At 39.2% G+C, this 25,910-nt stretch overlaps 1 protein-coding gene across 2 annotated transcripts in view; it reads right to left on the bottom strand.

Moving 5' to 3' along the window:
• Positions 1 to 25,910, bottom strand: part of SYNDIG1 (synapse differentiation inducing 1) — a 192,306-nt gene that overhangs the window by 3,749 nt on the left and 162,647 nt on the right. The window contains exon 4 of one of the 2 annotated variants that reach the window (XM_018559549.1): positions 17,457 to 17,839. The exons of the other annotated variant lie outside the window; for it this stretch is intronic. Coding sequence (XP_018415051.1) covers positions 17,768 to 17,839 — 72 coding nt within the window. The 3' untranslated portion in view covers positions 17,457 to 17,767. Of the gene's footprint in view, positions 1 to 17,456; positions 17,840 to 25,910 lie in introns of those variants that run through there. 2 annotated transcript variants of the gene reach the window in all.

Here is a 25,910-nt window from a genome sequence, read left to right on the forward strand (position 1 = left end):
TGGCTGCCAGAAGACCCCAACTCCCATCACACCCTCCAGCCCCAGAAAACAAATCTGAGTAAAATGTTATTCCAGTCATTAAAATTATTGTTCTATTTTTTTTAATAGAATGATACAGTTTTTTTTACGCTGAGCGTAGAATTTATTAAAATGCCTTTACTAAAACTTGTCTTTAGTTTTTAGTAGAGCAAGGAAGGGTTTGGAAAGATGTCTGATTTTTTTGCGGTGTCCTCCCTGGTGAGATTTACTCAATCCAAACTCTGAGTTGTCACCTGAACAGGAACAGAGAGGAAATATTTCAATATTGTCACCTATTCTGGCCACAACTAACTAAGAAGGGACTTCCCTCACATTTGAGAGATTGCCTTCAATTTCTGTTGTATATCGATGGGACAGGAGGTGAAGGCAGATTTCCTCAACAGCAAGTTCTACCCGATGTATAGCCAGACAGATGCCATTTGCATGGCACTAGTGCCCCTAGATGGCCCTGACGAGTATAGGAAATTATAAATGAACCCCTAAGTCTTGTGATTTATATGCACCCATATGCTATTGGATATTGTTAAATGCAATAGCCAATAGCAAGCTGGCTATTGCACCCGCCCACTGTCTGCTGTCAATCAGCATGGGGGGATCTGATAGAGAACTTTCTCCTTCAGGCCCCTCCTCTGCTGATTGACAGCAGGCAGTGGGCAGATGCAATAGCCAGCCTGCTATTGGCTATTGCAATTTGAAATATCCAATAGCAGGTTGGCTATGGCTCCCAGCATTAAAATACAAAAAAACAAAAAACAAAGTTTAAAAAAATAAATGTAATTAAAAAGACCAATTTTTTTTACAAAATGTAAAGAAAAAGTTAAATAAATAAACATTAAAAAAATGCAAACAAATAATAAAAAATAAAGTTTATAAAATAAAATGAAAAATAGAAAAAAACTTTTTTTGCTGTGTCATTTTAAATAAAAAAATGTTTGAATTAGATTATAATCTTCTGAACAACAGGAACAGACAGCAAAAGAACCGTGACCCTTCCCTATGCTATCCAAAACTAAAAAAATGTTTTTTGGCTGGAGTTACACTTAAAAAATGTACCTGTTCCGACTTACATACAAATTCAACTTAAAGGAAAACTATGAGGTGAGTGCTTTTCACTCACCTCATAGTTCTAGCCTGTGAGATAGTTCTAGCCTAGTTCTAGCCAATGAGACTGTCACAGGTCCCCTCAGTAGATCGTGAAGTGAGCGAACACATACTGGCATTCACTCACTTCTCGATCCTGTCACAGCTCTCTGCGAGTGGCTGGATTCCCCTCTCCCCGCTCCGATCCTCCAGCGCTGACTGGCGGAACGGACGGGGGAGGGGGCGGGTATAGCTGGCTCTGCCTCTAGATAGGCAGAGCCAGCTGTCACTCATGCAGCTGGGCGGATCCAGCATAATTGTCAGGATCCGCTTCAGCTGCGGCGTCTCAGTATACCACGAGCTGCAGCTTGTGGTATACTGAGCTTAGGGTGACGGGAGGACGCTAGTTTGTGTCCTCCAGTTACCCTAAGGAGAACTATGGGGAAAAGCCTTAACCCCATAGTTCTCCTTTAGGTACAAACCTAAAGTCCCTATCTTGTATGTAACCCGGGGACTGCCTGTATTGGTTTCTGTGCCTACTTGTTCTGTTGGCAAAAACAGTACCCGATTTCCTTTATGGGCATCACAGGGACAGGGTGTGAAGGAAAATCTTCCCAGTTGGGTTGCAGAGAGAAATAAAAATGGTAGAAATGTTAACTTTTCCCCACTCTCTGTAGTATGAGGGCCTACCTAAACATGTCCTTTAACTTATATAATCAAGTACACTTCATAGTTGTTGGTAAATCTAAAGGCAATTGTACAATCAGAATGTAACATACTTACCAACTTTTTGAGTCCTGGTTCCTGGGACACAGTTAACCCACTCACAGTCCGTTCCAGGCCCTGCCAACTTACCAGAGTGGCCCGCTCAAACACACTGCCTCTAATCATGTATGGACAGCCCACTCGCAGTCCTTGACCACTGTAATGAATGCCTTATAAGATAAGGGTGACACTGTGAACCTGGAACATTACACAGGGGACACAGCATCATCGGTACAGAGGTCCTAGGTGATGGACTGTCCTGGCAAATCTGGGACATTTGTCATCAATATTGTAATATGTGTGCCCAACTTAAGGGCTACAACCTGCTATACACCCATTGCTTACTCTTTTTGTCCTATTTTGCTGGCTTTCTTCTAATCCCCTCATCCCATGCAACTTAACTCAGTGCGCGGATGGAGACACCATTGACTGGGGGCAATCTAGGCGCGAAATCTAAGCATGGAGCGGGGCCTAAACAGGCAGAGCAGGCAAGACCCTGATTGGCCTTCCCAGTGGACAGTGCTGCCCGCTTGCCATGGTTTCCAGTTAATGTACAGGCTACTCTCCTCCTTACCTGCAGGGGGCCAAGACACCTAAAGGGAAGGAGGCGAGGAGCCTATCCATCAACTGGTTACTATTGCAAGCAGGCAGGACCATCCTCCTTCCCTAGAGGCAGCCTGTGCAGGCTCGGGCCCAGCTGCTGACTTCATGGTGCCTGGGCCAGGTACCGCTGCCAGTAGCCCCCTATCAGTGGCCCCAGATGGAGATCTCTGTTTTTCATTAAAATGTTACACACAGGTATTAAATAGGTCTTATTTCTTAGCTGACAGGGCTGAATAATGGGGAATAGTTTATTGAAATAAATTTCCTTCATGTCTATGTGCCAGCGAAGATCTTAGTTACTGTGTATTTTAGACCACTGAAAATATTTATTTAAAATTGTTGGAAGCAGTATTTAGAAATATTAAATAAAGAATAACAAGTCTTTGATCTATTCTTCACAGTGAACATTTTGTACTTAGATATCCAGAACAATACCAAGGATCCTAAGGAAGATCATAAATTAGAAGGCAGAGGGCTTCACATCCAATGTCTGTTAGTTTGTATTCACTGGAGACAACACAGTATGAGTACTGTCTGTGATACTTTTTCTGTTATTTGTACAGTTAAACAGTATCTATGGTCAAAGATGAAAAAATACCATTTCATTTCATATAGATTGAATATACCATTGAAAATGTTTTGTTAAATCTGTTTGATAAGTACCCGTTAATCCTGCTAAAGGTCTTGTGTGCTGATAACTTCCTGTAGTGAGGTCTAATGCTGCACACACCAAAAACATTGTTATCAGCTTTTCCTAAGTTTTCTATGTGGGCTATAGCACATCTCCCTCTATGTTATAAAGAGAAGGGCAGGGGGATGTGTGCTGCAGACCTTACACACTCTTTGTTCTAGTATACTGGGTGAGCAATGTCACCCTAGGACAGGAAGTGGGTTATTGACAGGGTCACTAGGTCAAAATAAAGAAAACTAAATCCTGAAAAAAGAAAACTAATGCAGCCACCACATCCAAGGACTGATAAGATGCAATATATTCAAGTTTGGTTTTTGGGTTTGGGTATGCTTTAAGATAATGAGGCTGTACAAGATGATTTTGTAGGGATCTGTATATTTTCTTTATATTTCCGTCCATCTCTATAACCTTTTCTACAACATTAAAATTGACCAAAACAACCTGATTGACTTATTGCTGTGAGGTAAGACACTTTCTGATGATTAGTGAAAACTGTAGAGGTAAAAACATTGTAATGAGGGTACGAAGGACACGGCTTGGCTTTAACTGCCTGTCTATTCACATGCAGGAATGATGAAAACACTGGAAAGAGGATCAGCTGGAGTGAGGATATAGCAATATAAGTTGTATTATGTAAAATGTGAAAACTATATATATGTTATATTATCAAGGGTGTCAGATTAAACTAAAAAAAACCCTTTAAGGGCTAGTTCACACCATGTGCATTCAGGCTGCGCTGGCTGTTTTTTCTAGGTCACTTCTCCCCGCAGGGATTCCCCCCTTCCCTGACTGGAGGAATGTATGGGGAGGGGACAGGCACAGCTGGCTCTACCTCTAGAGAGGCTGAGCCAGCTGTCAATCAGGATGGATCTCAACAGTATTGTTGGGATCCGTCCCGGCTGCTCTCGGTTCTGCGCTCTCAGCATATAGCGGGCAATAGCCCAATATATGTACTGAGTTTTGAGTCACTGGTGGACATTAGTATGTGTCCTCCTGTGACCCTGAAGAGACCTATGGCCAAAAAAGGTTGCCCCATAGTTCTCTTAAAGGAGAACTATGAGGGGAGTGCCTTTCACTCACCTCATAGTTCTAGCCGACCTGTGACAGTCTCGTTGTCACAGGTCGGCTAGAACTCTGAGGTGAGGGAAAGGCACTCACCTCATAGTTCTAGCCGACCTGTGACAGTCTCGTTGTCACAGGTCGGCTAGAACTCTGAGGTGAGGGAAAGGCACTCACCTCATAGTTCTAGCCGACCTGTGACAGTCTCGTTGTCACAGGTCGGCTAGAACTCTGAGGTGAGGGAAAGGCACTCACCTCATAGTTCTAGCCGACCTGTGACAGTCTCGTTGTCACAGGTCGGCTAGAACTCTGAGGTGAGGGAAAGGCACTCACCTCATAGTTCTAGCCGACCTGTGACAGTCTCGTTGTCACAGGTCGGCTAGAACTCTGAGGTGAGGGAAAGGCACTCACCTCATAGTTCTCCTTTAACTCCTGAGTTTAGTTTCATTTTAACAGAATAGAGGGAATCAATTGATTATCCTTTCTCTCATATACTTTGTACCAACATCCAATATACAAAAACAGATTCAATGGGCTGTTCATGGTTCCTTATAAGGTGAACATGTTTATAAAATCAATTTTCCAGACATTATTAAATTAATTTAAAATGCATTGTAAAATATAGTGCTGAAAGCTTAACTCCAGGCAAACAGCTAATTACACAAAAGAGTGACATATTTAAGAGCTGTTTTACCTGCCGAAGAATTTGCATTTCTTTTACTCCAGTCCTGAGAAAAGACCCGATTTGTTTCTGCAGTTCAGTAACATATACCACTCTTGTCCCTCCCCAGCCTGTGACTGAACTGTAAAATGAGCAGCAGCAGACTGATGAGCTCAGCTCTCTGTCCCTCTGCTCTTTTCTCATACCATTGTGCTTCTTCTTCTGCAGCAGAAATTATTGGCTCCTTATGCTGTTTCTACCTCCTACAGTCAGAGTTCTGCTGCACAGGGACTACAACAGGCTGGTACCAAGATACTTATACCGCTTGCATTAACAAAGCAATACATTAAGCATGTATTGTTAAATACAGAACTGCATTCATTTGCATCCTTTATATTTGTTTCAGGTTTAAAGGGTAATTCCAGTTTGCCAGCGAATGTAGGAAACTGAAATTACCCCTATAAATTGGCCCCCCTCTGGCCCACCCCAGTAGTCATACCTTTGGAGGAGCCCCTATCCCCCCCTCCCCACTACACCTGGTGTAGAGGAAACAAAAATGCAGCCCAGTACTCTGTACTCCTTGCTAAGAAGCACTTCTCATTGACCTTGTGTCACCTGACCAATGACTGCTTTCCATTTGCAAGCTTAATTTCACATACAGAGTACCGGGCTGCAAACCTGTGTGCGAAGTACAGAACATACACCAGCCGCAGAGTGGGGAACGGCAGTTCCCCCAAAGGTATGACTACTGGGGGGACCAGTTTGTGGGGATAATTTCAGTTTCTCACATTTGCCTGGAAACTGGAATTACTCTTTAAAATGTTTCTCTGGATACAAAAAAACAACACAAAAAACTATTGATGCAGTGGGGCTACTCCCCCACTGCAAGGGTTAACTGCTCATTAATGTCCAAAGCAGATTAACTTACCTGACCCCCACTCCTTCTGGCTCCAATATCAGTGCCCTCATCCTCTTCCCCCCTCCACTGTGGCAGTCAGAGGCCAGAGAGGAGGGGAGAAAGGTGAGTAAATGTGAGAAATGTGAGTATGCCAAAGGGGCAGTCCACAGCCAGAGAGGAGGGGAGAAAGGTGAGCACTGACCACTGGGGGAGTGGGGATTAGGTAAGTAAATCTGCTTTAAAAGATCCAAATAGGCAAAAATGAGTAGTTAACCCTTGCAGTTCCCAGATACAGGCTTTAAGGTCACAGCTCTAAAGATGATTTGTTTGAATATCCAAATGCTGACATTATTCCACTCCTTGTACTGTGTTAGTTCGACTTAGGACTTCACTTTAATATTTCATCTACAGGGGGTAAATAGAGAGGGCTTCTCTCAACGTGTTTCACAGAGCAAAAGTCAGCTTTTTCAGAAGATTAGCAGGAGGATAATGGATATGTAAAATATATACATATATCAAATGTTCACATCATGTGGTTATGTTCTCATCACCAATTATTTCAATTTTATACATCAAAGCTGTGACATCTTTAGATTTTCACTCAACAGATAGATGCAGGTATTGTTTGTTGAAGTACTGTAATTGGTGGTGTGACCATATGGTGTACTCATGTGATATATGTATGTATCTTAGATTTATGATCCTCCTGCAGACTCATGTGCTGAGAAACACAATGCAATAAGCCCTCTATGTTTACCTCCCCTGGAAGTAATATTAACTATTTTGTGAACAGAGTCTTCAAAGCTTAGATGCCCAGACCAAATTTAGTGTTGGTGTGTCATTTAACTGACAGTATCTCTATGACAAATTTTTCCGACTGACCGGAGGTCTGAGAGCTAGGAACACACACATTTATACATTCCTAGTTCTCTTCTGCAAGGGTAATTAACAGTCTCATGGCAAGGAGCATTTTACATTTATATAAAGTTGTACTGAAGTAATGAAAGGGCTATATATTATATACATTATAATAGGGATGCACAGATACCAGTTCAGATACCAGTGCCAATACTTGGCATTTTCATGAGGACTACCAAGGTTGCCGCTGTGACTGGGCCCAGGCACTCCACCACTGTCCTGAAATTATTAGTCTGTACTGTTTTAGAAAAACTGTCACATGACAATAAACAAAAAGGTATAATTAATTGGTATCTGTGAGAACAAGTATTGGTAGAATGAATTGTATCAGTGCATCCCTAATTTTAATATAACAGATCATACATTAAAACAGGGATGCACAAATTCCAGGAGCCTTGTATGCACCTTAAAGATGACAGCTGCCTCCGAACTTTCAAGTTTTTCTCTAGTCTATTAGCTAGAAAAGTATCTGTACTTGTACTTGTACCAGTACGGTACTTGGTATCTGTGCATCTCTACAATATAATATTAGAGTAGGGAAGGGTTTGATTCAGTTTAACATTTGTATTGCTGTGTGTTCCATGTGAAGCTGGCCATACACCTATAGATTATCTGGAGATTTTCTATGGTCAGATGGAAAAAGTGCAACAGGTTCCTCCATCTACGCTAAACTGTTGGATGGAGGAATCTCCAACTGGGCCAAGCTTCAGTATCTTGCTAGTCAGCCCCGCTGGCTCTCAAAATACCTGAATAATGCCTGCATCCAATCAGATTGTTCACGTATTTTGAGAGCCAGCGGAGCCACCTAGCAAGATGCTAGGCCCAGTATTTTGGCCCAGTGGGAGATTCCTCCATCCACACAGTTTAGCGTAGATGGTGAAATCTGTTGCACTTTTTCCATCTGACCATAGAAAATCTGCAGATAATCCATAGGTATATGGCCAGCTTTAGAGATATTTCCCCTCCCTTCTTTTAAAGGAAACCTCCTGGCAAATCAAATCTTAACCCTTGCAGCGGGGCTACCCCACACTGCAAGGGTTAAGTGATTGTTTTGTCTAGGGGCTAAAATAACCAAGTTATACTCACCCGAACCATGATCTTAGCTTGTTCTTACACCACTATCTCCAGCCTGTCTGCTCCTCTGCTCCAGTGATAGTATATCCCCCCGTATCCTCATGTTCTATACACTGTATAGAATCTAATGACTCACATGAACTTAGACCACTGCAGCGGAGGGGGAGTGAGACTAAAGGAATTTGACTAGAAGAAAGGCGGGAACATTTGTGAGATTTCTCTTACTTTGTCTTCCTATCCTGGTAAACCCTTTGCCCCTAATTCATTGCCCTGGTGTCACAGACAGGAGGTGAAGGAAAGTCTCCATAATGTGGTCACCAACAGCCAGAAAAACCTGACAGAGATTTAAAACTAAAAAACATTGTTTTGGCTGGAGTTGGGCTTTAAATTACTAACAAGCAAGATTTACTCTTTCTCACTCAACCACGTGGAACAAGCATTATATTACAAATTGGCACATGCAATGAACTATCATGCGTTTTTAACAATTGTCTTGCTTTTAATTATCTTTAACCGAGCTATAAAGATTCCCACAAAGTATAAACTCCTACATAGCATATACAACAATTTGGCTTTTATCGCAAGTCTCTATGGACGAGTTAGCGGTAGACTAAATGACTTTGTATTTTACATAAACTGGAATTGTAGCTTAAGGTAAATCCTTACAAGTGACATTGCCAAGCTTTTACAAGAACAGACCATGTTATTTTTAAGTACAGTTGTATGTTTTCACATTTAAATTTTCCACCCTGTTGTCATTCATCCATGAGGCTCAAACCTCTTATGTGTAGACTAATGTGTTTTACTCTATTTAACTGTGATCCATGTTACAAATGGTTCTTCTTGGCTGTTCCTTCATAGATATTGCATATGACCTTCTCTTATACCAATATTAAAATATAGGGTCTTAGTTTGTTTGAACTTTCATAATTATATATATTTTTCCTATTTTATTGTAATGTTTATTTAAAAAATAAAAACATTTTGTGAGAAAAAAAAAAAGATGGGAATACAAATTCTAACTTTTTTTTTAATAGAACAGCATAGGCCATTTTTTCACCAGTTTATCCATCTAAATTAAAATCTAACATACTGTAAGCTAAAACTTTATTTTTTTACTTTGGCTATAGTAGGTAAGGTTTTTATAGTTCCTAATGAGTCAATTTAAAATATTCACCCTTCGATCCTTATCCCTGTGACACCAGGGTCTTCTGTTTTTGACCTTGTTTTGGGTTATTTCTACTAATTTCCTGTTCCCTGGAAAAAGTTAAAGTGACATTAAACCCTCAGATTTCTTAACATAAACCAATACTGTAATGTGTGCCTTACTGTAATCCATGGTTGTTTCCCTTCTCTTTGCTGCTCTTCCTTTTAATTTCTCATGTCTTCTCATGCTTGGGGAGAACTTCCCTTTGCAGCTGAGTGCCTCTTCCTGTAGTGATGGCTCAGGTTGCAAACCAACACACAGACACCATGTATCCCTTTCAGAGACAAGGCAGTCTGCTGCAAAACAGAAGTTCTGCCCAGCATGAGAACAGATACAGATTTAAAAGGAAGAGCAGCAAAGAGAAGGGAAACAACCATGGATTACAGTAAGGCACACATTACAGCATTGGTTTATGTTAAAAAATCTGAGGGTTTAATGTCACTTTAAATTACATTTTCCAGACCTGCATTATCCAAAGCTTTTATTATTTTGCCATAAAAAGTTATAACTTTTATTTTATAAATTATACAAATTGTCCGAATATACCACTGTGTATAATCTAGATACTTTACACTGATAATTTAGGATTGCTGTTTACTCTCATTAGTTATAATAATGTGAAAAATGTTTATAAAGATACACAGTATACAAATATATTTATATATACCCCATAAATTAGAGTAGGATCACACTTTACAGATGCATCTCAGCATCAACCCCAGTGTGTCTGAAATGAGGTTACTACTTCTATGCTTTCTCTTAGACAACTCATAGGGGTTGATTTACTAAATGCTAATAGGCTGTTCACTTTGCAAGGGAATTTTCCTTTAGCTTAGTGAACTAGTTGAAGCCCTGCTGACATCCATCATCCAATCATGTGCCAGTTAAAATGTTATTTTCCTAGAATGTGATTGGGTATTCTTTGCCCAGCGGGACAGAAGCAATCAAACTAGACTACGAAAGGAAACTGACTATTTGCCTTTATAAATAAACCCCATAATGCCTCGGGAACCTCTTGTCATGTATTAAATGTTTATTTGTAAAACAAAAATTATTATAAAGCATCAGTTAAAAAATGATACGCTTACAAATATGAAATTGCATAAAACCTATTTTAGCTTCTTTTTATACTATTAGAAACAGGTTTTAATAGATTGCCTCTTGGATAGAGGGCTGAGTGCTAGCAAATTTTGTAATGTGTACTTTGTATGACAATATATCAACCTGCCAAAATGATAGATAGTAATCTCTTTCCACTCCTTACAACCTTGTTATTTATCATGATTTGTCTGGGGGAAGCTTTTGTAAACAGTGAACGTTATTAAATCAAACAAATGCCCACAAATACGTCATATCCCTTTTATCACAGACGAATGTTATACATGTTTGTATTACGCAGGGGCTATGAAATATTATTTATTTAGCTAGGCAAACTTAATGTATATGCTACCACTCTATTATTAATCTTACATACGCTACATAGGGGTCTATTCACTAAGCTGCTGTTGGCAGCCGAGTGAATGACCGACCTAAAGCGAAGTGAGCCGAACGCTGTTCGGCTATTCACTTCAGGCTGGTATGGCTGATTTCAGCCGTATATCGGCTGAAATCAGCCGTACACCGCGTGGCTTCGGGTCAGCCGAACATGCTCAGCATGTTCGACTGACCCGAAGTGCAGAAGGAGTTCGACTCAGCCGATCCAACATCTGGATCTGCTAAGCCGCACCTCCGGCAGGCTACTCGCTGCTGTTCGGTCTATTCTTATAGATGCCGAACAGCAGTGAGTGAATAGCCGAATGCCGCTGAGCGGCGGCTCGGCTGTTCTGCTCGGTCCCTCTCTGGTACCGAGCAGAACAGAAAAATAGTTTAAAAAGTAGAAAAAAAATAATAGAAAACGATTGTGCGGAGCTAGCAGTGACAGCTAGCTCCGCCCAACTGTTTTCTATTGGCCAGCGGTTCTGCTGCCGTAAAAAAAAACGAAAAAAAAAAACTCTCCCCTGACACGGAGCTGTGAAAAAAAAAAAATTTTGGCCATAGGAATGCATTGCTAGCTTCCTATTGGCTATTTCAATTTGCAATAGCCAATAGCAAACTAGCTATTGTACCCGCCCTCGGCTGCTGTCAATCAGTAGTGGTGGACCTGATGGAGAACTGCAGCAGAGGACGGATCGCGTACCTGACTATGAGAGCAGCCGCTCCTTGCTGTCCTGTCCTGGCTCCGTTACTTTCGATCGATCACCGGAGCTCTGACAGTTCTGAGCCCCGTTCTCAAGGATGGATTAGTAAGATCTGCAGACCTTACTGCAGAGAACGGAGCTCAGAACTGCAGAGCTCCGGACGAAAAGTAACGATCCCGGTCCGTACCTGACTTAATCACGAAGGATCAGATTCGTGCCTACTCCCTGCATAACGGCAAGCAGGTGAGGGGGCTCTTTTATTTGATGTGGGCTGGGATTGTAAGGTTGTAAGGTCTAGTACAACTTAAAGATGTAAGTATTTGGTAGTAAAAATTCTAATGCTATGTGAGAATGGCTGTCAGTTGTCACCAAAATTCCTAGATACAAAGTACACTCTATCATGCATATCAATAAACAAGTTCAGATTAATATCCTTTACAGAGGGTCGAATTGGTAATGAAAAAAAAAGATGGTGATGCACTTTCCTTGTTGAAATATATTATAAATAAATAAACCTTAATGTCACATAGGAAAATATGCAGTGCTGAGCTGAGGTGACTGAGACACTTTAAAGAGCACATAAAATATTCCATTAACGTTATAACACACAGGACATTTCATATTGCTTCTCTGCTGGCTTATTATTGTAATAAAACTCTAGATCACCAAGGCCACTGGAGACAATTAGGTCATTTCAGCTGCTGTTTTATGCAAAATAACACATCGCAGTTTTGTTAAAACTCAAAGTATAACGTTTCTAGAAATAAAAACTACACCTCATTGTATTGGAGGGGGTAAAATACCTGCATATGTAAAAATTGCTGTTGCATTCTGCTGAATATTAGGCCCCACACCTGGTAGTTTCCCTTCTAGCCTGCTATGCTCTGGTGGAGTTCATTGGAAGAACTCTCTCTTTCAACTCATATGTGAAATCTTCTTGCCTACTTATAACACAGGCGAGCAATGACTGGTGGCCATTGTGGTGCATAGTTTTCAAAGTCCCATATGGAAACGCAACTTTCCAAATTGGTAACACAACACACAAGTCCAACACTAGCCAAAAAATTACCTTTAGTTTTGGTTCTAGTGAGGGTTAGACTCTTTCTTGAGCTTTTTTTGCTGTTTGTGCTCCAGTAGGGCATATTTCCCTTTAGTTTGAAAATGTTTGGGGGTCTTAGACAGAGCAAGTGAGGGGAAATCTCCCGAGCAGAATGACAGACAGTGATGAACATTCTTTTTTAGAAAAGAAGAGGAGGGTTAATCCTGTTTTAGGTTTTTACTGCTGCGTAGACGCAGCAAGGTAGTTCCCTCTTTACCTTCTGTCTGGAAGAAAAGTTTTAGAACAGAAAGAGAGTGGAAATCTTCCAAACACAAATACAAGTAGCATTAAGGCATGATAGAAGTCCTGACTCTTACCCACTTAAAAACTGAAGAGTCCTGAAGATGAGAAACATTTCTATATATGAATAGTTCTGGGAGCTGCATAACCGCCATTATTATTTACACTACTAGTAGTGGATCATTCCAACTATGGACCAAGGAATAAATGATGTTGCTTTAGAAAATTATTTCTGCTCACAAGATTTAGACAATGCCTCTTGGCCTACAAGAAAATCAGTTCACAACTTCCAACTGAATTGTTACCAAGAGGGCAGCAGTACCAAGGCCTAACATAACTCATCCTTTGCAAAGCCACCTCTAGTGGTAATATTGCCCACGGCTTCATTGCTGTCACAAGTAATGGACCTCTACTTCTCCAAATGTCTACAAGGATTTATTGTTCATTATTAATGAGCAATATATTATCCAATATATTATGTGCCCTCATATTTGTGGGGGGGGGGTTTGCATCCACAATATTTATTATAGTTTGCCATTGTTATATTCCAGTACCAAAGTAGTCAAATGCCATTATTTAATACTACATGTTCATTATTATTATTATTATTATTATCACGAGGCTATTCAAGTTCAATCAGTTGCATGATTCAGCATCCACACACACCTCCCAACTCTCTGAAAAGAGAAAGAGGGAAACCTTCCAGCACAATGATTTAGGCACACCCCTGCCATGCCCCCAGTTATGCAGACATTTAAGAACTGAAATGTGAAAATGACTGGCTTTTCCAAATATCAAGCAAAAAAATTAAGAGATCAGACAAAGGTTTTAGTGTAGAATAAAGAATGTTAGTTAAATAAAACTTTTCCATGGATATCTGTACATCAGACCACAATGAGGGACAACCAAGAAGGAGAGAGGGACAGAGGAGTTTGGTTTCAAAATGAGGGACAGCCCCTCCAAAGGTGGGACAGTTGGGATGTATGTCCACATTACACATAAACCAGTGATTTTATCAATCTGCTCAGATTAATTCCTGACATTCCTGTAAGAATATACAGCAACAGTAAACATTTTCAAATAAATGCTCTTTTAGAGGTCTGGGAAAATCATGTCATCAGTCTGCTACAGGCAGTAGAAGTTATTTCCTCAGTCTCTTCTTGCCTAGTGATTCAACTGTAATATTTTTACTTTCTAGCAAGTTACAAGGTAAGAGGTTGCAATAGGCGGCTGAGCTCTGTGATACTTGTACATACAACCCAAAACATAAAATCTACTCCGTGCTACTAATTTTATATGACTGTATCATCAAGCTGAAAACTTTTAGTTCAGAAGGCAGATGCTGACCCTAACTGAGATGGTGTTGGCTTTCTGGTGAGAAGGAAGATGAAGGCATTGCTAAGGAGAATACTGTGATCTCTTTGACAGGTAATGAATACCTACAGGTTTTTCATTTACACACTATTTGGTATGTATACACATATTTCTTAAAAGATGTAAGTGATGCTAGATCTTCTTTAAGCCTCATAAGGTAGTTAATTATTTATGAATGGGCAACAATCTATACATGTATTCCCACTTAGTAATAAAAAGTATGCAACATTTATATGTACGTAAGTTAAGCTGTCCTTATAATGTTTGATTTCTGCTAGGTATTTCTGTCATTGAATACTGACAAATGCAGGTTCTTATTTGTAAGTAAGTCTCTATGCTGAGCTCCGCCGTACAATGTGTTCAGTAGCTGACATTACAATGCACACCGTACACTGACATAAATAACTATGGTATACAAGAGGCAATGTAAAGAATAGACACCAAATCTTGGATGAGAACAGGTTTATTTATATTTTGTACAGTGTTTTACAATCGGACTCAACATTCACAATTCTATGCTTTAGGACGGTCATCATTTTATGGTATCTTTTTTTACAATCATATTAGTGATAAATTGTTTAAACAGCTTTCAGGCTCATTCAAAGATGTAACCAATTTTTCAAGTAAATAACAAATTTATTTAAAGATAGTGCTGTAAAGTATTTTTAAAACAAAGATGTGATCCAGGGTTTTACACTTTATGTGAAGCCTGTACTTACTATATCTGCTCCCATTAAAAGTGATTGTGAGCTCATACTTAGTAAATATTCTGCACAGTGATTTTATATTATAATTAATGGTCATTAACCAATAACTTCACATTCAACTTATACAACACAAAGAAGGACATCCATAGAAGAAAAAATATTTTCGTACACGTGTCCCTAAAATTATATTTGCATACAAAATATTGTAACTAAAAAATAATGTACATCTGCATTATTTTTTTACATAAGGAAGCTGAAATGGTAATTTACTAATGAACACAATGTATGCTGTCAAAGACTTTAAGTTATTTTGATCTTTAATATCATAAAAATTGTTTATTTATTTCATTTTTACTGTTAGGACTTATTGATTTTACATATTTTTGGATACAGTCAAAGTGAAGCAGCAAAGTGCACTAACCCAGGTATAGACCATTTAAATAAATGTTTTATTTAATCTGACAGCTTTTTGAAATCACTTTACATGTTGTCACTGTGCTTTAAATGACTTTTTTTTATCAGGCACATCTGTGTGCTGGAATGTACTTGATTATTACATAACAATATACAGGAAATGCAAAATGGATACAAAAAATAAAAGGGAATTTGCCAAAATGTAAAACAAAAGCAAAACAAATACCCTAAAACTCTTCTTTCACATTTTTATAATGTCATTGTATGTGTTTCTGGCAACAGGTGCTGTACAATCTGTATTAGTGATATTATATAGTATATGATTCAGAATCACATCAGTAACATGCTGTCTCTGCTTACAGTTTATTTAAAAGCTGTTAAAAAGTCAAACCACTGACTTTAGAAAAGTTCCAAAGAGGCATTCTTAGGGACTACACTAAAACAGATCTTCCTTTCAGTTGCGCCTTAGTTAATTTCCCTATACATTAATCACAACTGCTATTCTTTGTATTCCAATAACAAAATATTTTCATTTATTTTACACTCTTGTGAAGTGTTCAGCTCCTATCTGGCATAGTCACTAATTTTCAAGAATACATTAGAAATTTCAGTTACAGATAATTACTGAATTGTATTTAGTCTGAATTTACATAGGTATGGTGAAAAAAAAGATACATCCGCTGAATCTCTATGAATGTTTACTTGCTTTCTATAATATTAATATTAATACTATTATAATAATAATAATAAATAAAAAAAATACAATAATAATAAATATCACAATTGTAACTGAGACTAAAGTTGGGCACATACGTTGAATGAAAAAAATAGAACAGATTCCTCCATCAACACTTACGAGTGTTGATGGAGGAACCTGCTAGTGTTTGCAGTGTATTCGAATTAAGCTAGCAGCTGATTGGCTGCAGGCTCCATTCCGCTGAGAATTTTCCAACCAGATCCTTCGATCAGCTGGAAGTGTGCCAACAGCAGCACCTACTATGCAAAATTCGGCTGGGTTATCAGGAACCGGCCAAAGTGTATCCCCTGTATACCCTCTTTAATCCTGAAGACTGGATGGTTTGCCAATGTTCAGATACAATTTCAGTGAAGGAAGTCTGAAGCTTTATACAGCCTGTCCATGTTATCACTATGCTTACAAAGACTTTTGGTAGCCAATCATAGGAGGCCTTTTTAAATAAGCAGTGTGAAAATTAAGACTTTCAGTGACCATATGATGACATCAGTATAATAACCATGACAATATCATTTTGAACATAATTTCACAATGTTATGACCTACCAGGTCCTAAGTCATACTCTGCCACACTAAGGGGTCTATTCACTAAGCTGCCGAAGGATCTAGCCATAGCTTCGGCTCATCCTTCGGCTAGCTTCGGCCCCAGGACCCCTTTGGTTCAATAGAACTGAAGGGCTGCTGTACGGGCTATTCACCATAGCCCGTACAGCTCCCGAAGTTGGCCGAGCGGCTCAGTCAAGCCGAGGCATATGCCTCGGCTCGACTGAGCCAAGGTGAAAGCCGAAGCTGGCCGAACATCCGGCCATGGGTCGGCCGACAGCCTGCTTCTGACAGCTGGGCGGAGCCAGCCGTCATCTCACAGCTGGCTCCGGCCACTTGCAGAGAGATCAGCGTCCCTGGTTATCAGGTAACCAGGGACGCCATCTGTCATTACACACTGAGAACCCGGCATGGCCGCTATGATATCACAACGGCCTCTCCGGGTTCTCAGTGTGTAATGACAGATGGCGTCCCTGGTTACCTGGTAACCAGGGATGCTGATCTGTCATTACTCTCCCGGACGCTCTGGGAGTCTAATACGGCCCCCACCCGCCCAGGAGAGAAACACTTTCTCCCGGAAAGGTTTACTCTGCTCGATCGAGCAGAGTAAACCTTTCCTTGCGATCTGTTTTTTTTTCTCTGACATGAGGCTGCTGGCCACCCTCAGTCAGATAAAAAAAAAGCCAGCATAGGAATGCATAGCTAGATTCCTATTGGCTATTTCACTTTGCAATAGCCAATAGCAAACTAGCTATTGCACCCGCCCACTGCTGCTGTCAATCTGCAGAGGGGGACCTGCAGTTCTCCATCAGTTGAAATAGCTAATAGGAATCTAGCTATGCATTCATATGGTGGTTTTTTTAACATTTATTCTGACGGCAGCAGAACCGCCCGGCCAATAGAAAACAGTTGGGCGAAGCTAGCTGTCAAGTGTCTGCTTCACTATTGCGCTGTAATGTGCCAAAAGACTCATTTAGAAATCACCTCTAAGTTGATGTTACTCCTTTAAAAAGAGCTATGAGGTACTACACATTGCACATCCTCACTGCTCTTTTCACTTCCTTATTGGATGAGCCTTTGTAAGAAATGATTTTGTGTAGATAGAATAGGATAACAAATTCAGTTTAATACTTTACCTGGAACAGGGTCAGACATTTTAGCATATCTATGGTGTTAGATATTTTAAATCAACATAACCCAACACTGTAATGTTACTTGTGCAATATTTTCTATGTGAGCCGAAAGTAATTCATAGCTTATTGTTTCTACATGAAGATTTGTCCAACGGTAATGTAATCTCTGATCGAACCACATTATTTTGGTTCTGGGATTTAGTTTCCGATAGTGCCTGTCCACTTTTTTACAAACACAAAACAATCCAGTGGGATGAAACAGACATGCACAACATTAGGATAATGAACAGAATCCCACCATGCAGTCCTAATGATCATGAACAGAGCTAGCTCTACACAATCAATAAGTTATTTTCTTTTTCTTTTTTCAGTAAAAGCATTTTTTCTGCCGATCCATCTTCTTTCTGAAAGAAAGAACAGAAAAAAAAATGCATGTGGGAGTTATATATTCAGTCATTATAACAATCTTTAATTTAGATTCCGCTGCTTCACTAAATATGAGTTATCTGGTGCAACGTTTTACTTATCACACTGCTGGAAAAACTTAATTGCATTTTAAATACAGTTGGAAAATTGATAAGCTCAATTTTCTAAAATATCAGAAATGATGAAAAAGTAAATCTGAGTCACTTAAAGGAGAACTGTTTCACTTTTGGGGATGGGGTATAATACACTTAAAGCCCAAGTGAAGCTTCAGTCCAAATGGTAAAAGTCTGCCAGACTTACAGCTTTTCAATCAGCAGTGCTTCTTATTTTCCTTAGCAATTGTTACAGATTGGAAAACTGTGGGACTGACTCAGCAGGGGGGGTGTTGGACTGCTGCAGATACAACTCCTGCTGTCACATATATCTTCAGTATGCTGTAATGAAAGAACTTTTCTTCTGAGGTTATTTATAAACAATTCACAGGAACATTTGCCCTGTGAAGATCTGTGAACATTTGTTTTGTGTGAATAAAGGCAAAAATGAATGTTCTTTATATGATATTCTTTTCAGGTTGAATGTATTGTAATGCAATACTGCAAAATGGCCACTAGATGGTATTGAGGAGCATAGAAAGTAAGTATTTATTTTCTATGCTCCTTAGCTCTGTCTAATGGCCATAATGCAGTATTACATCACAATACATTCAACCTGAAAGAAAAAATATTTAAGAATGTAATTTTTTGTCACTGTTTAAATGAAATGAATGTTCAGATATTCACAGGGCAAATGACCCCTATGTTTCATGCATTTGCACAGAAACCCCTATGTTTCATGCAATTGCACAGAAGCAGAAGAAGCATTGCAAAAGTAATTAAGAGCATCCCTGCCTCTCTAATTCACAACTCAGAGGTAATTCTTCTAGTAATATAACATTGCACTTACTTTCATGTCAATCTTATAGAGGTTCCGAAACTATATTTTATCCAAATGTATTTATCAAATGCTATTACCTGCAGAAATCTTTATGCAGTCAGACAGCTATGAGCTCCCTGTGCCTCTTGACCCTTTAGTAGTTACATGGTCAGTCATGGCTATAGTTACACCTTTGTCACCACCACAGGTACACCTGTGAACAACCTGTGAAAAGTTCTACTAAAGGGTGAAGGCCTTTCCAGGCTATTAGCAAGGGTTGAAGAAATTTCCCTCTTGAAGTCCTGGAAAGCAGACAGGAGATGGAGCAATAACTAATTTCTCCTAATTGATTTGTGTGGAGATGATTTTGCATAGGGACATTCCTCCACTGATGTCACATATCCACTTGTTTACTTACACTATTATTAAGTGGAGGGTTTATTTTAAGGAAAACGGTTATGAAGTACAAGCTCAGTTGAGTACACAATACTTCTTTTATTTGCATTTACAGCTTATTTTTCAGGACAAGCCTTTGGGCGATCTACTCCCGTTTTCTGGTCCAGGCAGCACTCTATTTATTCAATAACAATTCACTGATCTATTGCTTTGGACATTTAAAAGAATCTTGGAAGATTAAAAGCATCAACCTTCCCTTAAATGGTTTTTTTTTTTCTAATAATGTGCAGTATATTGTTCAACATTTAACATAAGTTCTATACTATGATCAACTCTGAAAAGCAGACTCATGTAGCTTTTATCAACTAAAGGCATTCATTTATTTTCTATTCCTCTTCTCTATCATTTTGATATTGGATCAATTTCATATACAGGAGCTTTAAAATGGACATGCATCAGATATATTTTTTCATATTAGGAACATGCATGCTGTAAGTATTCTGTAAGTATAACTTACGGACATGTTATTACCTCTGAAAGAGATTACAGTACTACCCCTAAGAATGCCTTCATCTGTTTTTTTTCCTTCTTAACTCAGGCATCATTTAGGGGTTAGCATCTACTTCTTGGACTGAGCTGCTGTCACATAAATGACATAATGATGGTAATCCAGGTGTCTGTGCAGTTTCTGGCTGGGTTCACAAATGTCTGACATATATACTGTAAGTCCCTGTTGTAGCCTCTCACCTTGGGACTTGCTACAAAGTAAAAATGTTGACGTCTGATCAATGGGATAGAATGTGTTTATTAAACACATTCTGTGAACCAACAACCAAGAGAAAGAGTCTCTTAAAGCGGTGGCAGGAGCTAGGGTGGCCATAATCCACATTATAAACAGGCTTATTAAATGTGACTGCCCTATTGGCTAAGGGATGGGCACTTTGTAGGTAAAAAAGGTCCAACCCATATGTTATGTTTTTTTAAATTTTGTATATAATATTTATATATTGATAAATGTATATATTCTTCAATGTAATGCACATGAATTAATAAACTATTAGCTAAAAATCTAAATGCTGGGCTTTATTGCTTTAGTAATTATATCTATTATAACATACTAACATAAATTATATATATTTTAAGCACTATCACATTAATGTTTTCAGTAACTGTCTTCGGTCTTGGACAGGTAATTATGTTTTACATTACGCTTTCGCAATTGAAAATAGACTACCATTTAGACAAATTTTCACTCTGTTTCAATCTTACTTTTATAATTACAGCCAGGCCGTTTAAATTGTGCACATCCATAATTGATTCTTACATAATGTTTGTGGGTATGCAGTAATTGTTCATTCTGAAAATCTGTTATAAATGCAATGCGTTCATTATTCAAATATTTATTTAGTTTTTTAAGGGAATAAATTTTTTTTAACTGCATGTGAACCTGAAATCTATTGTTCGGTATGTTTGGCATAATAAGTCACTGAACAGTTTTCACTCATTTTTTTTTTTTTGAGAATCTATTGCAAAGTTTCTTACCTGGATATCCTAACAGTAACAACTCTTCCTGGTGCAAGCTGATAATGATAAGCCACTGATTTGCTGTCAGTCTGTCACGTTCAGTTGGCTGTTGGGCTTGCTATTAGGTCTATCAGACAGGTAACCCAATGACCAACTAAAGGTGTTTGTATGGCAGGCTGACAACATTTCTGCTAATTGTAAGGCAGTGGCTTAATGATATATCGGTACTCGTACTCGATACCGGAATAAGGATATCAGTGCATCCCTAGTAAATACCCTCATCAGGTGTAGATCAGGGAATAGACTAATTATTCTAATTAGTTAGGTGTTGCTGGGGTGTCTGACTTAAACCAGGACATGCATGCTAATAGAATTGTGTGGACACATTGAGGCTGATTTACTAAATAAGTTTTCACTTAATATTGTGTTAATGTTTATTTAGATTATCTAAGCATGTGGAGAGTTAATTCTTGTTCATGTTAAATCATGGGCAGAAACCTGCCAATCTTCTAATGTAAACACAAAGCAGCTGTTTTTAAGCTGGTAGAACCCAACTGAAACCAATTTAAGCTGTGCTGTAATCTTTGAGGAACTTCGAGAATTATTTACTTCACATTAGAAGCAGCTTTTTAAAGCTCTTTTGCTGCTTATGAAGAATATGTGAATGTTTATATTTTGACAACAGGTGCATGCACATTAAGTTATCCAAAATCACCAAATCTTAGCCTAACCTTTAACCCTAACTAAAACTTAATTTACCTAAACCCTAATACACTGTTGTATCATGTCACCAACATTATCCTATCTCTGTAGCAAAGTTTAATGTACCACATCTTCTGTGCCCCACACTATTTATCTAAGAAGTGAGGTCTTCCACTGTAAAGGTGCAGACTATTAGACAGTTATCTTAATCCTGGATTTACTACCTAGTAAGCCGAGCCTTTAAAGTGACACTAAACTCATGAGTTAAATCTTAAAAATGCATTCAAGCACTTTAATGTAGTAATAAAGCCTGGGTGTTTTTACCTCAATGTAATCTCTGAATTAGGGTAAAAATCACCAAGTACCTTTTTCTGTCCCTCGGCTCCCCCCACACTTATCTGTGAACACCACTGTCACCACCGCCGGTCCCCCGAGCTATCTTCAGTTCCCCGAACTTCCTGGTTACGGGGGAGGATACTGAGGGCAAAGGAGCCATAGGCTCCTTCTGCTGTCAAAGTATGATTGTGGGAGTCGGGGGCATGGCTTGACGCAAACTGTGTGTGCCTATAGACTAGATAAAGGAGCCAGTGCAGGTGGCGGGAGAGGGAGAGATGCGGTGACTCACTAGAGAATGAGGAATTGAACATTTTTAAACCAAAGTAATGCATGATTACTATAATTGTGGGCCTTCAATTTATAAAAAAAAAAAAACCTGAAGGTTTAATATCACTTTAACTATTAATGAAAATTTAGCTGATTTCTGTATACCTCAGCTGTAGATCCTCCAATCATCTCTGAATTGGTGCTGATACTCTCCTTCCTTCTGGATGGTGGCTACTTCTGTTCCCCATGGTCCTGTTTGTGTTGTAAAGTAGTCACTGCTCCAAGCTCCCTCCCGTGATGTACTACAGTCTCATGTTTAGTTTAGTCATTTGTATTGATATTGTAGTCTATCATAGGAGTGAGCTTGGAGCGGTGGCTTCTTTACAACACACACAGGGACCATGGGGAACAAAAGTAGCCACCCTCCAGAAGGAAGGACAGTGTCAGCACCAATTCAGAGATGATTAAGGATCTATAGCTGAGTTATGCACAAATAAGATACATTTTTGTAAATAGTTAGGGACTTGAATGCATTTTTTAAGATTCAACGCCTGAGTTTAGTGTCACTTTAAAAAAGCATGAAGCCAGTAAAGACTGAAGAGCCTGGACTCCCATTCTGTATACTAGTTCAGAGTCAGTAACATACTGGGGTTGATTTACTAAAGGATTGAGTAAACTCTGTTCACTTGGTAAAGTGAATGTAGTAAATAAGGCGAACCTGTCTGTGTTCAGTTCAAATACCCTATCATGAGCCTGTACTTGAGTGAACACTACTTCATCTTATTTACAAAGCTCGGTGAATGGTAACTTTGCTAAGTAAACAGTCTCTAGTCCTTTAGCAAATCAACCCTACTTTGTAGTTTTACATTATCAGCCAGCAGTTGTCAGACCAAAGTTCCCATATTTTATTCTCACAGATAATTTGCCAGTCTGATTACCTGTAAATGCCTACCGTAAATGGCATCTACATTATTTAAGTAGCAATAAAGTAGGTAACAAAAATGTACACACAGTGTGTAAAATGTAGATTAATGCACACTGTACAAGCAGCGGCATATTTACCGACGGAGGGTGCCGCCATAGGCAAACGCCTAGTTTGCCTCGCGGTAAATATGCCCCTGTGTACAAGTGTACATACATGTCATCTGTGAAGATGCACGTTACCATACTCTACAATATCCCCAAATTTTACATAAAGCAAAACCAAATTAACTAAGCACATGACAGTTATGTAAACTAGCAAATAGAATAAATATTCAGCTCAGACAGCCATGTGAGCCGTGCTGCAGCACTGTTTGGTGTATTTGTTGGATTAAAGTGATGTTAACGCCAAAAGATAAATGTGGATGAAATCACTTACAATGGATGCTGCTCCTTATTTTTTATTTTCCTGCAGAATCAGATGATCCCCTGAGCGCTGGCCCTGATACCCTGTTTTAGGGTGGCTCCTTTCCCTTGCAGGGTCCTATGGAACAACCATTGTGTGTGCTAGTAAGCTGTGTGTGTCTCCACAAATACAAAGGCACAGCAAGGCATGTCACTTCTCTGCTCCATGCGCCCCACTACTCCAAGCTAGTAGATGGACAGCTGCTGGAGACTGCCTTGTGATCCCTTATGATTTTGTACTGGACAGAAATATGAGGGAAGCTGAGCTAAGAGAGTTGGAGATGTACGGAAACATGTTGTCCGTAAATGTTTGGGCAAAAATGTAAAGAAATGCTTTGCAGGACAATGTATATTTGTTTGATCTGGATTCATTAATGAAAAAAGTTTGAGAGTTAATACTACTTACTTAAAGCTGAAGTTCATGAATATTTAAAGTGATATTACAGTCAAAAGGTTTTTAAGCTATTTTAAATGCTGATTAAATCACTTACAATGGATGCTCCTCCTTGATATTTAAAAGTTTAAATTTCCTGCAGAATCAGCTGGTCTCCTGGGCACTTGTCCTGATATACTGTTTTAGGGTGTCGCCTTTCCCTTGAAGGGGCCTATGGAGCCACCCTAGTGTTTGCTAGTAAGCTGTTTGTGTGTCTCCAAAAAAAAACAATACGAAATCACCTGCACTCCATACAGCGTACAGACCTTGGATGAGAGGTTGGTGCTTGAACTTACAACACGGATGGCGCCGTGTCAGATACAGTCCATAATAGAAGTCACTAGCACTCGAAGATATGTGCAAGAAGTAAAGCACTAGACAGTCACTATGTCGCCCAGAAGAAGGGACCCTGCGTGGCCCCGAAACGTTGGCTCTTTGACGCATGTGACAATCTAATAAAAAGTGCTTTACTTCTTGCACATATCATCAAGTGTTGGTGACTTCTATTATGGTCAAAAAAAAACCCAGACACTCCCCTGCTTCCTGCTCCTCCCTCCTCTAAGCTATTAGATAGGCAGCTGCTGGAGGCTGCTCTGTCCTTTGTACTCTTGTACTGGACAGGAAGTTCAGGGAAGTAGAGCAGAGAGAGTTGGAGCCAGCTGTTTGGAATCATGCTGACTGTAAGTGCTAGACTGTAAATAAATACTTGACACAAATGAATGTAGTTCTGTATTCACTAATACATCATTAAATGTACCTTTTCTAAATAAAGCAGTTTAAGTATCTGAATTGGACATGTTGCAGTTCCAGGAAAGCAGAACCTATACTTGGGGAGGAAGATATAATTTCTGTTGCAATGCAAGGGGCATGGTGATAGAAAGCTAAGTGACAGAGAGTTGAGCTCTTCATTCTGCTGCTTCTCCTTTCACTGTCCAGTCACAGGGTAGGTGTGAGGAGGCGACTTGTAAGATTTACTAAACTGCAGCAGATCAGGTCCTCTCCCCTGCCAAGCAGGACTGTGCTGTGTGGCAAAACTGCACTTTTCTCAGAAATGGATGGACAGAAATACAAATCCTTCAGCAGGTAAAACAGTTCTGTGTGCCTGAAATTCAGCTTTAAATTCATGAAATCTATGTTTTTGGAAAAAATAAACCATGTTGGGCACCCACAATTTGGAGAGAAGCAACACACATTGCATCAAATGCATGCCTGGAGGACATGGTCATGCATTGTAGGTTAGTGCTAACAATAAATGGTTAAACAATCAAATTGTTTGGCCTGACTGCCATTTAATGACAATGATTTAAGACTAGTACAACAGATATTATGTTCATTACATTTATTACCATTTTACAGGTAAGTCATACAGATAGAGCAAAATTCCAAATGTATTTGCCATTATCTAAATACCTGTATGAAAGAACCAAAATGGTGTGGTGAGGAGTCAATAGCAACCAAAAGGCTTTCACTTGTGATATTGCAAAGTACAGACACCTAAAAATAAAGGCATTTACATAATGCAAATCGAAAAAACAGGGTTAGAAATTATTAAAATATTTGTGGACTGACACATCCAAACCATTCTTAATGCCCACCACATGGTCAACTCTGCATTCAACATGACATAAGGTGACCAGGATACAAAATACTCTGATCCTGATAACTTCTCTTAGTGAATATGTACCTTATAAAGTAGGTCATGTTAGAGGACCTGGGTACACATTATAATACAGTGTGTGTATATATATATATAGACATGCAAGTTCACACTATGCTACTAACATAATTGCATAGGTTTTCATTGTCAAAATCGTATTTAACAACCAATAAAAATGTATTCCATTTACTTGGTCCTTCTGGTCCAAGTGTACTGTGTATAAGTGAACTGTTGACACATGGATCCTCTGTGTCAACAAACAAAATGGCTCCAGGAATTAACCTAACCTGATTGTAACTGCTAGTCGCGCATAGCCCATTCTTCTACAGTTTACATAGAACTCAGGAGAAGTGTTTTATTTTTTTTTCTACATTAGTAATACTGTTGGCAATCAGCCTAATACAATGTTTGACAACATATGTATTTACTGCTTTAG

Source organism: Nanorana parkeri, unplaced genomic scaffold (genome assembly GCF_000935625.1).
Source record: "Nanorana parkeri isolate BGI_ZX_2015 unplaced genomic scaffold, ASM93562v1 scaffold402, whole genome shotgun sequence".
Taxonomy (NCBI): Eukaryota; Metazoa; Chordata; class Amphibia; order Anura; family Dicroglossidae; genus Nanorana; species Nanorana parkeri.